The sequence below is a fragment of the Chelon labrosus genome (genome assembly GCF_963514085.1).
Source record: "Chelon labrosus genome assembly, chromosome: 2".
Classification (NCBI taxonomy): Eukaryota; Metazoa; Chordata; class Actinopteri; order Mugiliformes; family Mugilidae; genus Chelon; species Chelon labrosus.
Window position 1 is genome coordinate 6,776,711 of NC_140338.1, and position 16,648 is coordinate 6,793,358.

General features: G+C 44.7%; 1 protein-coding gene across 1 annotated transcript; it reads left to right on the plus strand.

Annotated features, from left to right (window-relative positions):
* Window positions 1-469: 469 nt before the first annotated feature.
* elfn2a (extracellular leucine-rich repeat and fibronectin type III domain containing 2a) lies at window positions 470-5,670 on the plus strand (the record flags this gene model as incomplete). Its single annotated transcript, XM_084560079.1, has 5 exons — window positions 470-583; window positions 1,843-1,992; window positions 2,586-3,580; window positions 4,035-4,668; window positions 4,801-5,670. The coding sequence occupies 5 exons, from the start codon at window positions 470-472 to the stop codon at window positions 5,668-5,670; spliced, it is 2,763 nt and encodes a 920-aa protein (XP_084416205.1).
* Window positions 5,671-16,648: the final 10,978 nt, after the last annotated feature.

The window sequence follows — 16,648 nt, forward strand, 5'->3', positions numbered from 1 at the left end:
CGTGTTATATAGGCATTCTGCCGTTCTCTGAGAGGGACCGCTTCCTCGTCTGTGTTGTCAAGACGTACGGTTGTCAGGGGCCATGAGCAGCTGCTGGGGAGACGGTCTCCGTTTGACGTGGAACACCTAAAATGGGGACTGAGCTTGCTGCCATGCTGCACGCTCGTCTCTAATTATCAAGGAGAAGCCTTTCTGTTCACCTTTTTTGCTCTGCTCGGATTCGGCCCGCTCGCCACTAACCCCTCACGGCCCTTCCATCTTTGAATTTGGACTGCTGCTCTCCACCTTCCTTCCTTCCTTCCTTCCTTTTTAACTCTCCTCCTCCTCCTCCTCCTCCTCCTCCTTTCCACTGAGACAACCTGAAACACCCCCCAAAATCATGGCCAGCAGACTCTGTTTGTCCTCCCCGTCTCCCTCCCTCTTTCTCTCCCTCCTGCTTCCGGCGCTGTTGGTCCTCCGCCTGCCTGGTATGGTGAGAGGAGACTGCTGGCTGATAGAGGGGGATAAAGGTTACGTTTGGCTGGCTATCTGCAGTCAGAACCAGCCTCCGTATGAGACCATCCCCCAACACATCAACAGCACGGTCAGTATCAGTATTCCGTATTTATTAAACTGTATGCCTCCATGTATTTCGAGCTGTCCCTTCTCTTCTTCTCTCTAAACCCATGCCATCAATTGTGTCTTTTGCAAAGCTTTAAGTGTGGTCTCTTGTTGCTTCCATTCTTAACTATAGAAGTTATTGTGAATAGCATTTGTGATGTACATTTAATCCTTTTTAATGCTAAAAACTGTGCATTTGCAGCTTCTAAATCAAGAACCGCTGAACAGCAAAATTGTTGTACAACTAAGATATTATTAATGCAAATTATTGCTAGTTAGACTAGCGGTTTATGCTTCTGCGTCAATTTCATGCTGTAGCTACGGCGACAGCCCAGACCCTACGCTAATGACCCTAATGCCGTAGCCTGACGTGCACCTCCCCAGAAATGTAACTACGAGTCATAGCAATGCAAACCACAAGGGCTGTGTTTGGTCCGCTTGGTAGTAGCGCGTTTCTGCTTTAGTATTTCCGGTTGCTTCTCCATCTCCGCAATTTTCTAACTGATTGTTTCGGATCGACAAAGATGGAACACATCGAGGAAAGGTTAATCGAGGAGGTTCGGAGGTACAAACCTTTGTACGACTCGTCATCGGCGAAATTTCGGTGAAAGTTTCCATCACCATTGTTGAAAGTGAAGCAGGAAGGGTAAACAACAATTAACCTGACTTGCAAAAAAAGACACAGCGCCGACTAGCGCTTCTTGGTTGGCGTTTTTACAGAGCGAGCCAGACTGACGAGCGCACAAGTATAAGCGGCTCACACCATGCGTAAATTACAGCGTCTATGTCCCGCAGAGGCATAAACCGTGCTTAAGTCAGAGAGATGGAGACCAAATATTAACTGTGTATATATAAAGCTGGTCACTTACATAATCTGCCGTGGACAAGAACTCCTCCTAATGAGTCATTGATATAGCCAAGTTTTGCAGTAAATATGACCATTTGCAATATATATGTTGTATTTAAGTACTCAGCGGTAATGTATAAGTACATTCCAAATCTAGCATCAGCATTTACCTCATTTAGATGTCCCAGCAGGAATGTAAAGCTGCTTGCAAACTTAACGAAATGCAAATCACATGTATAATTGGAAAAATCACTCATTAGGCAGTAAATATCTAAGTTAAGTGCTGCAAAATTCTCTTGGCAGCTCGTTTTGGCCGGGAGCACAGGTCCTCCTCTGTGGATGCCAGAGGCTGCAATGCATCACCTGAAAGTCATGCGCTCTCTCTTCTCTCCTAGGTGCATGACCTGAGGCTGAACGAGAACAAACTTAAGGCAGTGCTCTTTAGCTCCATGTACCGCTTCACAAACCTTACTGACCTCAATCTGACCAAGAACGAGATCAGCTACATCGAGGATGGGGCCTTTGCCGGACAGGCCAACCTACAGGTCTGCAGCCAAAATTCAAACTGTTTCTACGTATTTGTTTATCACTTTACGTACTGGTTCTGTCTTTATTTTTTAAATCTTGAATTGCGCTCATGCATTACTTTAGATGTGGTTTAAGATGTGTCTTGCCTTTAAATCTATATCCCAATTAGGAGACTTGATAAAGGAAAGTAGTCACGGAAAGGGCATTCCCCAATTCATGTATATTTGTTGTGCTATCTTCAAGTTATTTATCTTTATTTGGTCTTGTTGAACTATACAGAATTCAAATTATAATTACACAATAGATTCCAATATATTTGTTAACCGCTTAAGCTCATGAAGTGTACGTAAAGATGGCCAAATCCTGTGTGACGTCACTTCTTCATTCCTGGAGAGGAAGCTCCATGTGGTAGCTCCTTGCATCAGCATCTTCGCATTGCTAGCTTTGATCTGACTCCTAGCTTGACCAAAAATGGTGAGAGAGGTGAAGTGAGCGGGACAGCAGCCAGTGTGGGCAGGTGATGCCTCTTGCAAGCTGAGATGCCACCCACCCGTCACTTGAATTGGCCAAGCTCTTGTTTTTAAATGACTACTTTCTCTTTCTGTTGCAGGTCCTCCAGCTAGGATACAACAAGCTGACTAACCTGACTGAGGGCATGTTGAGAGGTCTGGGTCGTATGCAGTGCCTCTTCTTGCAACACAACCTCATTGAGGTCATCTCCACCAATGCCTTCTGGGAGTGCCCCAGCCTGAGCAGTCTAGACTTATCTTCCAATAAACTGGCTCGTCTTGATCCATCCACCTTCACTGTCCTCAGCAGGCTGATGGTGTGTGAACTGGCGGCGAACCCGTTCCACTGTGGCTGTGAGCTCTACAGCTTTCTCACCTGGCTGGAGGAGTTTAATAATGTAACCCACACCTACGACCGCCTCCAGTGTGAAACCCCTCCGGAAATGAATGGTTATCCACTCCTGAGCCCTGTGCCTGGACACGGAAGAAATGCTCGGTACATTCTTTTATCCATGTGTCGCGATGGTGTGATAATTCCGGGGATGACCTCCCAGATGCCAGACCCAGACGGCTCAGGGATGGGTTTGGATAACCCGGACCAAAATCTGTACCACCAGCCAACCATATCGTCGACAGCCGACCCCAACTACAACCATCAGTTTTCTATGAAGCTTCAAGCAGTCTCCCTCTTCACCGCTTCTCTGGTGGTGCAGATCCCGCGGCCGTACAGTAAAATGTATATCCTCTCCCAGTACAACCACACTTTTGTTACGGACATCATGCCCCTTAAAAACAAGAAAGAGGTGATAACTTTGGACAAGCTAAAACCGCATACCGATTACACCTTTTGTGTGGTTTCTGCGAGTAAAACTCAGCGCTATAATCATACCTGTCTGACTTTCACCACACGCGCTACGGGGCCCGATGGCCCCCCACCCAGTACATCAACAACAACCCACTACATCATGACCATCCTGGGATGTCTGTTTGGCATGGTCATTGTGCTTGGATTCGTCTATTACTGTCTCAGACGGCGGCGTATCCAGGAAGAGAAAGAAAAAGCTATAAGTGTTAAGAAAACAATTCTGGAGATGAGGTAGGAAACAGTTGTTAGAGTTTGTTAGTCAAAGTCTTAGGGGCCACATTACAACTCTTTGTTTCTATGCATCTATGTTTTAGCCACAACAAAAATGACAGCTACATTTTGTGTCTTTTGGGTTGAATTGATTTCTTTGGAAAAATATATGCTATAGGCACCAGTTCATTTGTTGTTTTGCTGCGTTGTTGTCTTTGTGATGGGAATTTCTGAAAAGCCTCATTAATTCTGACTACAAGCAGTAACTTAAACATGTTTCCCATACTCTTTAGTAAGGCTTTGAGCTCTGTCATTTATCATTGTTGTGCTTTAATTAAAACGGTAAGAATTCTATGACACCCTGCCATCACTGTGGGGACATATTAAAATAAAATTTAAGCAGCACCGGTGCGCAGTGCAGCATGAAAGAATGAGATTTAGATGTATTGTTCTGAAACTGAATCTTTTTATTTAGGTATGGCCCAGAGGCGGCTGCAGCAGTGGCCAATGACCCAGGTGCCATGCAGCGTCTCCAGGAGCAGACTCACCACCAACACCATCACTCAGGAGGAGCAGGAGGCAAGATGCCCACATCTGCCTCCTCGAGCACAGGCATGCTCCATGGCTCAGGCAACACCAGTTCTTCTCGTCTCTCTACATTGCCACAGGTGGAAAAAATGGCCAGCGCGTTCTCTGAGGCAATGGGCGGCAAGGGCAACTACATGGATGTGAGGACGACAGGAATGGCAGGGGAAGGCAGGGAGGGAATGGTAGCAGGTGGAGGTGCAGGGGTAGGTGGGGAAGTAGTTGTGGATATGCGAGGTGGGGCTGAGAATGGCACAGAGGCAGGTGAGGACTCAGATGACGACGGCCGTGGCTCAGCGTCGGAGATCTCCACTATCGCCAAGGAAGTGGACAAGGTGAACCAGATCATCAACAACTGCATTGATGCCCTGAAGCTGGACGCCTCAGCCAATGTTGTGACCACAGCTGAAAATGCTATTTCTGTGTCCTCCTCCCAGCCTCCTTGCATCGCATCCCTACCTCGCAACCTCCTGCCCCTCTCTCCAGGCCATCCCGGAGATCAGATCATGGCCTCCTCTCCAAAGGTGCATCCAAAGTCTCACCCTCAGCCACATCCGCAGCCACATCTGCAGCAACATCCTCAGCAACATCCACAATCACATCCTCAGGCACATCCTCAGTCACATCTTCAGCCTCACCCCCAGTCTCATCCACAGCTACATCAGCAGCCTCATCCACCTTCGATGGCCCCGGTCCCCCTGGTGATGCCCCTGTCTGAGCGACCTGGCATCAGTGGTGGTGGGTTTCTCTCCCCACCTTACCGTGACCCACCCCCAGCCAATGCAGTGCGGCCCCTTCAGAGGCAGTTAAGTGCTGACACTGCTGCAGTGAAGAACCGTTGTGGTGCCCCTTCTGCAGGATCGGTCAAGAACACAAGAGTGTATAGCGTGGATATTCCCGAGCAGCGCAGTGATCCTCCCAAGTACCCAACAGAAAAGGACAGCCCTGTGGGTTGTGGTGGAGGGGCTGGAAATGGAGGTGGTGGTGGAGTAGGTGGTTGCAATGGGAATGGGATGGGAAACATAAATGGCGGTGAGGTGAATTTGAATGGGGGCAGAATGGGGTGTAATAATGGGAGTGGAGTTGGAGGGGGGGTGGTTGGCCCTGGACAGCAGCAGCAGCACCATTTGGAGGTTCAGCCAGACTACCACAGCTCCGAGCACCGCCACTCCTTTCCTGCACTCTACTATGAGGGTGGCAACGAATCACCCTCACCTGCCCAAAAGGCCTCATTCCTCAAGCCACTGGGGCGCACCAAGAGGGATGCCACAGCTGCCTACTCCCAGCTCTCACCTTCTCGTCACCACAACTACAACTCTGGCTATTCCTCTAGTCCGGAGTACTCATCTGAGAGCACACTGCGCATCTGGGAGCGGTTCCGACCTTACAAGAAAAGCCCCAGAGAGGAAGCATCCTACATAGCAGCAGGGCACGCCCTGCGTAAGAAGGTGCAGTTTGCCAAGGACGAGGACCTTCATGATATTTTGGACTACTGGAAGGGTGTTTCTGCCCAGCAGAAGCTGTGAGTCAAAGAAGCAAAGTCTAATGTCCTAAGGGAGATTGTGAGATTAACGCCAACAGCAGACTTATAAAGGAAATAGATGTTAACGTAGCAAGACAGATGGTGTTTCCTCAGAGCTGTCTAGTGACATGGGTCATTCAGCCACTGGATCAGGAGTTAAAGATGTATCCTCTCTGGGTTTTTTTTTTTTTTTTTTAATATGATTCTGTGACAATTCATTGGCATTTTAAGAGGTCATTTCCACAGCTGGTTTTTACCACCACGATACTGAGTGATAAATTAAAAGAATCAAGCTTTTCCACCAGAATGCCTCAAACTGGGCACTTTGGTCCTCGCAGGCTTTACAGATCCTTTGACTCCCCATTAGTGAGCAAAGCAAAGGTGGTGACAAGCAAGTGTCTTCTACCTCATTACTGGCACACTGTAGCTGAGCTATCTCACCAGAAACACCACCATTTATGACTTAAGCCCCGTCCATCTTTTCTCTAATCCCGTCAAACCGCCATTCACAAAACAATCATTCCATGGCGCCACTCGCACCTGCTCTTCTATAGAAACATCATTTAGGGTAATAATGAGGGAGCAGGATGAGGAATTAGGTGCATTTGTTTTTTGAATAGCCTGAATCCCTTCTCTTTGGGGAGGACATTAGGTGATACTTATCAGGCTAATTGTTCTTCCTGGCAATTATCCAGTGAAAGAGTAGGTTGGGGAGGCTCTGCGTTGAGCATGCTTATTGATTGAAACACCTAACTACATATGTTCAGTGGTGTGCGTGGACATGTATATACAGTTTGTGCATGCTGGTGTGAGTGATTACATGTGGGTGGGAGAGTAATGCTGGGGGTTGAGTCCGAGTCGTTCATTCTTCTCAGGCTCCTCCACGGAAGCAGAGTGGATAGCTAATATATACAGTAGATAAGAACCCAGTTGGGAAGTTGTGTGTATGTATGTGTGTACAAGAACGTGTGGTTTTGCTCAACCTGCCTGTCTATCTAGATAGCGTGAAGTAAGCCCTTTCAAGACCCACAGGCATTTTTCGTCCTGTAGCCCATTTCTTATTTACAGGTGTAGCATATTTCTTTTGATAAGGAAAGCTATGAGGAAAATTTGCATTTCAATAGTGTGAGTCATGCAGAAATTACTTTAGGGTGGGTTATGCGGGACGGCAAAACAGGTGTAAGCCGTGTATATTAAAGAACACGGTAATCACATTTCGGGATAGGGGCAGATTGAGAGCAGGTTAGAGGTCTGCCGTAGCTGCATCTCATTTTGAGCATGCCTGTGTTAAGGAGACGAGATAAAGTTCAATGCATTTTCAGCTGCAGATGTATCAGCCCTTGGGGGAGGGGCTGCATAGGAACCGTCAAATACTGCCTGCGCTACACAGTGAGATAAAATGTTAAGTGGAGTGGAGGCCCTGGGGATAAACTTTATTCTGCCTCAGACTGGATCACTCTATGCTCGGTATATATGACACCGTTGTGCTCTGGTTGGAAGCTGGTAGCTTGCTATGGACCAAAGTGCCCTTGGGAGGTATGATTTTGCAGTTTTCTATTACATTTGCTTTGCTTTTCCAACATGGTTAATGGAGTATAAGGGAAACAAAAGAAAGTAACTGCCTTGGTTTAATTTGGTTTATTATTATTTAGGATTAGGGTTTGAATTCATCGCTGTTACAGCAAAAGAAATGGTCGACAAAGATAGGAGCAAGGCTTGGTACTATCATCATTCTGATAAACACAAAAGACAACACAAGCAATTCTGTCCATGTAATTGATCAACGTCCGTGCCATCAGAACATTGATTACTGCTGAACTTGTTTCAGCCCGCTGCATCTCAATTGAAAAGGTATAAATTCCGATTTAAAACATCTAATTAATTCATTCTCCTCCATGTTTTTATCTCTGCCCGCTACCTCTGTCCGACTAAATGGGGATAAATTAATGACTAATCTGTGGAGGGTGATGTCGTACCATCATCTGAGGTCAGACGAGAGTGCTGATATTATTAACTCTGCCAGACGGAGAGCTTTATTGAAATTAATGACAACTGCCTTCATTTGCCTGTCTTTCTTTCTTCCTTTCTTTCTTTCTGTCCCTGCCTCCACCGCCAGCCGCTTAACTACGTTCCAGCTATGAACACCGTTCCCGTCAGCCGGCCTTGCAAGAAAACACAGACGAATCGTGCAGGTCAAAGTAAACTAGAGTGGGATCTGAGCTCCTTTACGTTCTCCGTTTTCAGTCTTTTGAGTCTGATTGGTCGGGATTGCTCAGCTCGCCAGGCCTGGAAGTAATGCCTTCCGGTTTGATTATCTGTTGATGTTAACTGTGATATCATCATTTCTGACAGGGCTCGAATTCACCGCAGTTCCAGGTGTGAGTTTGATGGGGGGGAAATGAAAGCGGAGGGTGGCATTTACTCTTTGACCTATAAAGACACAACGTCTACCGATTGGACCCTATTCAAAAGGTCAGCTAGTATGAAGTATATCTGATGTGAGTAACACAATATTATGTTCATGTGCACAAAGAACACATCGTATTTTACCCAAAGAGTACAAAGTAGATCTAGCAAAATGCACGAGCTATGAGCACCACAAATAGAAATACAGTCCAGTTGTGTGTTGGCAGAAACCTTAAATATATATCAAAGCCAAACTATTTGATTACCTATAATGCTCGAGGGGTAAATTAGAAAATATGCTTTGTCAATTATTGGAACTGACAAATTAATTACGCTGTAATGAAAAAATGTCAGTTTTTACCCTCCCAATCTATTCCTGCCTTTGCTACTCTCGCCTTTCCTGCTGACCTTTCTATGGCGTCTGCAGGAGCCAGTCCGATGGAAGCAATAGCTTTCACAATAGGATGTCAAAGGCACATCATTACTCTGCTATTAGATCAATAGAACTTAATTTGGGCGAGTGGGACCATATAAAAAACAAAAAAAAAAACAACACTGAACAAATTCCCTTGGGCGCTCGGTTGGGCAGGCTCCGTTTCACAAAGGCGGTGTTCTATTGTGGCCTTTTGTTCGAAACTCCGCTGGCAGCTCCCCTTCGCATTAGGTCCAGGGAAACACCAATCAATTAGTTTTAGATTAGTACCACAGGCTATGAGGTGGTGGAAGGTTTTTAAGAATAAAAAAGAATAATGGCTTCATTTGGAAGAACAGGAGGCAATTGAGCGAAGGTTACCTGCGTATACCCTAAAGGTCTTTCTGCAGATGTAAGGAATAACATTAGCTCAGTTCTTCATTGGCACAGTGTGTCCAATTTAGATAAGTTATGCATAAAAAGATCATTTATTTCTATCCAACTGTCCAGTAACTGATAAAGTCTAGACTTGGTCTCTAGACTTTACTGTTCTGCCTTGTTAAAGGCACATGTTGGTACCACATTTCAGCCTTGACAGTCCATTCATGGTGACCAAGCCTTGCTCCTCTTCCTCGGTACACCCTCCACAATATGTATTCATTGACAGGAGTTATTTTGAGTTGGCAGCAAGGTTTCTGATCCTTCTTTCTTACAATGAGGGTGTCTGACTCTAGCCCTCAGGGGCCAGATTCCACAATTTCGAGACTGACGGATGTACAGATGCTGTACCATTCCTTGGGGATTGCGGTGATGTGTCTTCTCTCCAGTCTGTCCAATTAGCAATGATGAATCAATGTGAAGGAAGGGGGGGAAAAAAAAAAGTAACAGGGGACAATTCAGACAGCATAACGTTTGGCAGTCTCTGAGGAGTAGAGTCAAACCCTTTCTTTGCCCAGGGCTGTGAATCCAAGGATTACATTGGAACTGGTTATCGGGCACGGAGCCTGCTATAAAGAAATGATAAAACTCAAATTTCTTGCCACTGTAAACAGGAGGCCCAGCGAATGGTTTATGTCAACATTATAGTGTCTGTGATTAACAAGTACTTGGGGAGGAAGAGCTCTGAATACTCAAAAATACTTTTTTATTATTATTATTATTAATCTAAGTTCAAGGATCGTGTCACAAATTCAAGGGGTGCACTGTTCTAGACGATATCGCTGGCTGCCTCGGGGACTCATTTCTAAGTTTTCATTCCTTTTTTTTTCTTTTCTTTTTTTTTGAAGCTCAGGCTTATTGAAAGCCACAAATCAATAGTCACAGAAAACCATGGAACAACCCTCCTGATTGCCTCCCTTTAGAGTCGTAGTTGCTCTAAATGCAAACCTCCGGCACAGAAACTGTAGACTCGCAGTGGCTCCCTAGGAACGGCAGCGAGGTCCTCTTTGCTCTTGTTTAATTAAACCTTTTGAATCCATACAGTGAGGTCTGCCGTGGAAACACTGGCTTTGTTTGAATGCTTTAAACATTAGAAACATTGTACGGATAGAAGCTGGCTTCTCACTTGCAGGGGCAAACCCAGAAGCATTCTTCTTTCTGTCCCCTTGCGCCCCTTTGCTAAGAAGTTGATGGACCATAACCAAACCTATGCTGTGAATACTAATTTTTTTGGCTCCTGGAGTTTAATATCAGTATAGAAAGTGGGAGTCTTGGGACAGAAGTTATGCGATAGAGGGTATCCCAAAAAAAATTCCCTAGAAGTTAATCTCTAACCTTGCCCTGGCTCATTTATCTCCCCTTCAAAAAAAGGGAATTCTGCAGAACAGAATAATATATTTATGTTGTAAACATGTAAAATAAAATACTTTCATTTTTTTACATCAGATACATTTCAGATGCTGCCATTTGGTGCAATTTGAAGATTTGAAGTATTTTTGTGCAAAAGTGTGATGGGGGAGGGGCATGGGGGGAGGGGCAGTCCTGCTTTCCACTATAGGCTACAGAGGGCCAAGCTTAGTTTACTGCTTAATAAAGCTACTTCATTTTAAAGTTTGTCTTACTTCCTGCTGCTCTAGGAAGGAGAGTTATTGGCTTTTCTTTTTTTTTTGTCGGTTAATTTCAGTTTCTTTCTTAAATACTTTATAACAAGGCAGTAGTTGCTAATCCAGCTATGGTACACGACCAATGGTGGCATACTAGCTTCAGATTTTGGCCATGGTCTCCTGTGCCGTGCACACTTCATTGCCCCAAACAAACATGTATGCAGAGCTGTTGTTCTCGGAGGTAGGCTTCTCACGGGCTGTCGTGAATCTTGATAGGCAGAGCCAAAGGTCCAGGAGTCTTCTCTACACTGTCTCGAGGGCAGATCTCCATCTCAGGCTGTATAGAAGCTGGATGGAAAGACCTTCACCCCGTCGCGGCCACTATCTGAATCTTAATCACGATAAGTATTCTGATTTAACTGAAGTTGCTGAAGGGAATATTCAAACTTGGTTAAAAGTATTGCTTTTAAGGCCTTGTAAGGAGGGAAACTTTAAGATTTTGTTTGGCAAAGTGCACAATGGGTGAGTCTTGAGCACTAAATTACAGAGAGGCAGCATATTATCAAGCTGAGTGCTTGTATTTTTGAACAGAATATACGAATCTCTTGGTGAAAATAACTCTCACAGTGCGGTTCAGTTTAGGTATAACTAACTATGGAGTACATACAAAGCCTTATTGGTCACAAATGAATAAATAATCATTTCCTACCTCTCTCAAATACAATTCAGTTCAGTTTCATTTAGTTTAACATAGCTAATGAATAAAGATTACTTTTTGGTGAAGGAATTTCAAAGTAATTTTAAAATAATTTGCTAATATCATACTAACATACGGGTCATTTATAAGGCATTGTTCATTTAATTTTATATCTTCTATCAATGGGATAATAGATTCTGGGTTTTGCACAGCCTTGGAGGAGGTTTGTATTAACTGAGTACTATTAATTCTTTTAATTTCACGTTTTTGAAGCACTGTGAAGCTCTGTTGCTCTTTGGCTCTGTCTAAAGAAAGTGCTCCCTTCAGAGCTGCTCTGTGACATGTCTGCTCTGCGTCTAACCGAAAGCTACAGATCAAATTCAACCCTCTGCAGCACGGGTGTCAAACTCATTTTAGTTCAGGGGCCACATGCTGCCCGGTTTGATCTCAAGGGAGGTCGGACAAGTAACATAACAGCATACTAACCTAGAAATAACAGCAACCACAAATGTTTCCCTTTGTTTTAGTGCGAAGAAGAACATTATGACTATGTTTACATTTAATCAACAATCATTTTACAAAACATTTTATGAACAACTTAAAATTTCTTAAGAAAAATAAGTTTTGACACATTGCGGCCATGAACAGTTTAGTTCTTGGTCTCAGTTTCGTGTTATGTATGCAAATATTACTAAAACAGTGCAACCCCTAGTGGGCAATTTGGAACAGCAGTTACTTTAATTGGAAAATTGGAGTCTTCTATGTAATTTTTGAGTTCAGACCTTTTGGCGGGCTGGTTTTGGCCCCCGGGCCGTATGTTTGACACCCCTGCTTTGTAGCTTTACACTGTACGTCGACTTTGACCTTGGGCGCTGGCCTCTTTCACTGGCTCTACGGAGGAAGCAGGACTGCGACTTGAGCGCATACAAATGCTTGTGTGTCTGCTGTTGAGTCGTCAATGTGTTTGATTCTCTTTGTGGGTTGACCCGACCCATTCGGCCGAGCGACAAAGACTGACCCAGGGAGTTCCCTTTGGGAAACCGACACACAACTAAAGCAGAGGAGTTTCTACCGGTGGCCAACTGTGACAAACACACACTCTCACGCAACGACACAAACACACTACCGATGTAGAGAATCAATGAATATACTGTACGTGTTTGACTAGTTTAGAGTTACACTTAATGGACATGAAATGTAAGAACACACACGCAACATTTACCTTCCCACACTTAGCGGGGTACACAGAAGACGCATTTATACACACAAACACCTTCCCACACACACACACACACACACACACACACACACAACATACCATATTCACACCTGCCTACACAAAATATGTACTGAATATTTCTATTCACGTTTACAGACACAAATGGTCTTAAAAGTGCCAAAATGGCGAGATTTATTAATGCTGGCAGAGTGGAACCAAACATCTGTAGAAATGAATTTAGTGTTTTTATAGGACTCTTTTTTTATTGTTATCGTTGATGTTATGTATTTACTTCTCTGTATAAGTTATGTGTCCCATTCTCTCAACTGTTAACTACATTTTGTTTTTCTTTTCTATTGTGCCTGTGTAGAATGAAATAGATGATTGTGAATGTCATATCTGGAGTTCTCACGGCTCCTTCTGATCTGTCCGATCGTACATCTTAGAATTCCCCCAAAAGCCGCAGAAGACCCATCACTTTGCGGACACCTCAGCCAGAGACACAGATTAACTGAGAGCACAATGTCTAATCAAGTACATTCAGCTTTTGGCCATTTTTTTTTTCTTTTTTTTCCCCGTCTTCTCATTTATGTATACAAGCAAGCACAGCCAGGCCCACACCACGAGAGCTGTCATACCGAAGCTGTTGTCACCGCTGGGTTCCTCAGTCCTTCTAAAGGAGAAGCAAATAAAAAAAAAAAAAACAGTGGGAGGATTGAACCAACTCTGCTGCTTGGGACCACACTGTGCAAAAGCTTTGGGCATTAAAAGTAAAGTCTAGAAGCTTTCAAAACTAACATCATGAACAGTTTGTTGTTTTTGTTAATTAAATTAATACAACGTGAAGTGAATTTATATATTAAAAAAAATAATAATCCTTTGGAAGTTACTGCAGATTTTTAAGGTCCTTGGCAGGGTGGAACTTGTTTTTCATTGGATTCAATTTGTTTATTCTGTCTCCTCATGCAATCCAAACTGGCTTTCTGATGTTGAGATCAGGGCTTTATTGTCGCTAGTGATGTGCCGTTTGTGGACGAGCCGGGTCTGAGAGACGGTTGTTGGGGAGAGCCGAAGATTGAGGCCATGCAGGCAGGGGTGGGAATTTATTTTGAGAATACACTAGGATCATACCATTGAGTTGAAAAAGGAAGTGAGGTGGGGGCACAGTAGTGGTACAGGCCAGGTATACACGAGAGAGGGGGGAGCCGGATGTAAATGCAAGCACGTCAGGAAAAAGGTGAAGAAATTAACAAAAACTGGTATCCAAGCTGAGGCATCTGGTATTTCTGAACACCAGCCTGCACTAAACACTTTTATCTAAAGTGTTATAATGTTAAGACTTTAACCATTATTATTATTTACTTAACCTGCTTAAATTTGTAAAAATAAGTTTATGAAAACAGCACATGAAATTGCTTACCAACACACAAACCATTCATATTTGCTAAGTTAGAATAAAATAGAAGGCTCCGAGTGAAACTAAATGAAGATCCGTTTGGGAGCCGTTTGGGAGCCGTTTGGGAGCCATGAGAGCCGGCTCTTCTAAGGGAGCTGAGCCAAAAGAATTGATTCTTTGAAAAGAGCTGGACTTCCCGTCACTAATTCTCGCTGACGACCATTCATTCTTTTCGAATCTGCTGTAAGCGTGAGGTTGTTGCTGCACCTCCCTGACAGCAGTACTGCAAGAATCTAAACACACAAAGTCACAAAAAGTGTTGCACAGCTGTATGTGTTGCTACGAGGTGACGGCACGAATGTGTGCGTTTCACCTGCTTTCAAATAACCTGTTGTCAGCGCCGCTCTGCATGAGTGCGTTGTCAGCGGGAGACTGGGTAGCACTCACCGGCGGTGGTGTGCGGTTTGCGCGAGCGCGTTTGAGGGATTCGGTTATGAAGGTCCGCGCTGTCGGGGGAGTGACAGCCGAGGCTGGGTGTTTGAAGCAATTTAATTAATCTGCCTTTCACCGCGCGGGCCTCTCCAGCAAAGCTGTGCTCGTTCACTGGCTCGCTGTCACTCAGGCACTCACATTAGTGCATACAGGCCTGACACAACATCATAGGTTGTAATCGCATGCTGCCCATGTTATACACACTTTTCCATACGCGGCATATTCAGCCAAGCAGATTTCCCTCATGAACCGTTCTTTGCTGTATAATAATTACATTCCTATTCATGCATACGTCTCAAAAAGTTACTTAAAACTAATCCTAACTCACACATCACTGTCATCTCTCATACTCCTGGTTGAGAGAATTCCCCTTCTCTGACCCTCTGGCTACCTGATTAGCATTAGCACAGCAGGGTAGCTATCGCTCTCACATCTAGGGTGGTGTGTTTAGTTGCCCCATCCCCTGCCCTGCAGCGGGAGGCAGGGTCAAAACTGATGTCGTCGCGTACCACACGGTGCTGCGTTAAGTCAGGGGGAGGTTTTGAAATTTCACCCTTTGAATCTCAGCGTTGCAGCGGCCGTCTCATCTGTTTGACGACTGCAGGTTCGGCGAGTCGAGAGGAATGAAATAGGGGGAAGACGATTGTTAATTAAAAATAAAATAATGCAGAGAAACGTCGACGGAAGAAGAGAAGCTTATCTCGCGCCACCAGGCCCCGGCACAAGTCCACACGCGAGTAAACGGCAGCACCTCAGCGTTTGTGCTACAAGATGCTCATCTTAATCTGCCACTGTTAAATCCCCTTTTGTGTAAATGACCTTGACACATAATGTGGGACTGCAATTGAGAAGAGGATTATACGCGGGGAGTCTGCAGGTTGACTGTCTGTCTGGGAGATGGGTGTTAAAAATATTCCTGAGCGAGGCACTGAAGCCGTAAACACGTCTCATTCACCTGGCCAGACTTTGCTCAGCAGTTCTCAGATACAGATACATTATTTACGTAAACACCAAGCAGCCACAACATTATGACCACTGACAGGAGAAGTAAATAACATTGACCATCTTGTGACAACTCAGTGTTCTGCTGGGAAACTTTTGGACCTGGCATTCACTTAGACATGTAGCACCCACCTAGACCAGACCGGGCGCCCCCACCCCATAGCAATGACACTCCTTGATGGCAGCAGCCCCAAAAAACATGAAGAACAGCACAAGGTGTTGACCTGGCCTCCAAATTCACTAGATCCCAAACTAATCGAGTATGTGTGGGATGATCCACAGAGGCCACTCCCCTCAACCCACTGGACCCAAAGGCCCCCCACTAACAACATCCTGTTGCCAGACACCACAGGACACCCTCAGAAGGCCCATGTCCATTCTCTGATGAGTCACAGCTGTTTTGGAGGCAACAAGGGAGACCTAAATATATTAGGCAGGTGGTCATAATGTTATGCCTGATTGATGTAATGTTTTCCATTACACTCCATTTCCATCACTTGTGAACAAAGACCTCTGGATCAAATAGAAACAGAAACTGGATATGAATGTCTTGTGTGTTGATCTATACCATTTCTGTTGTGTAAGCACAGTGTCGATACAGCACCGGGGGCCGAAGCAACGAGTATCGCTAATATGCCACTTCCATTCCTGCCCTTTACCACTCGCTGTTGAGTAATTCAAGCTGAGCGAAAAAAAAAAAAAAAGTATTTAGGTGCAGGTGCTAATCGGATCTTATCCGAAATATCAGAGTTACGTCTACGTATACACAAAGAACACAGACAGGCTCAGGAAGTGGTTGGTTCCAGCTACTCTGATTATCTGTAGATGGATACTGTTATCATTGTTATCATTGGCACTTCTTCAGAAGTAATTTGTTGCAAATTCTGAACCCACATCCATATTAATCCGCCCCTTTCGTCTTCAAATATCAATCTGGTGTTTGTTATATTGTCCTTAAAAGGAAGCACTCCAGCACCAGATCCCTGCTAGCTGGAAGGGTATCCATGCGGTGAAAACTTCAGAGACATCCCATAATAACAACAAAAAAAGGCGGCTTCATCCTATTGTGAGGCAACCCCGGAGTCGCTCGGTCCCAGCAGAACGAAGCATGGCGCATTAAAATATTAACAATAGTTGAACGCAGCAGCAGCAGCGCCGCTTCCCCCCCTTAACTCCTTGTGCATCACTTAAGGAACAATTGCTTTGGCAATTACTAACTCCAGAACACGATCTGAGGGAAATGCATACGGGCTTTCAGTCGCTCCCTGGGGCTAGCAAACATTGTGAATTTAATAACAGGAACACCAAACAGAGAA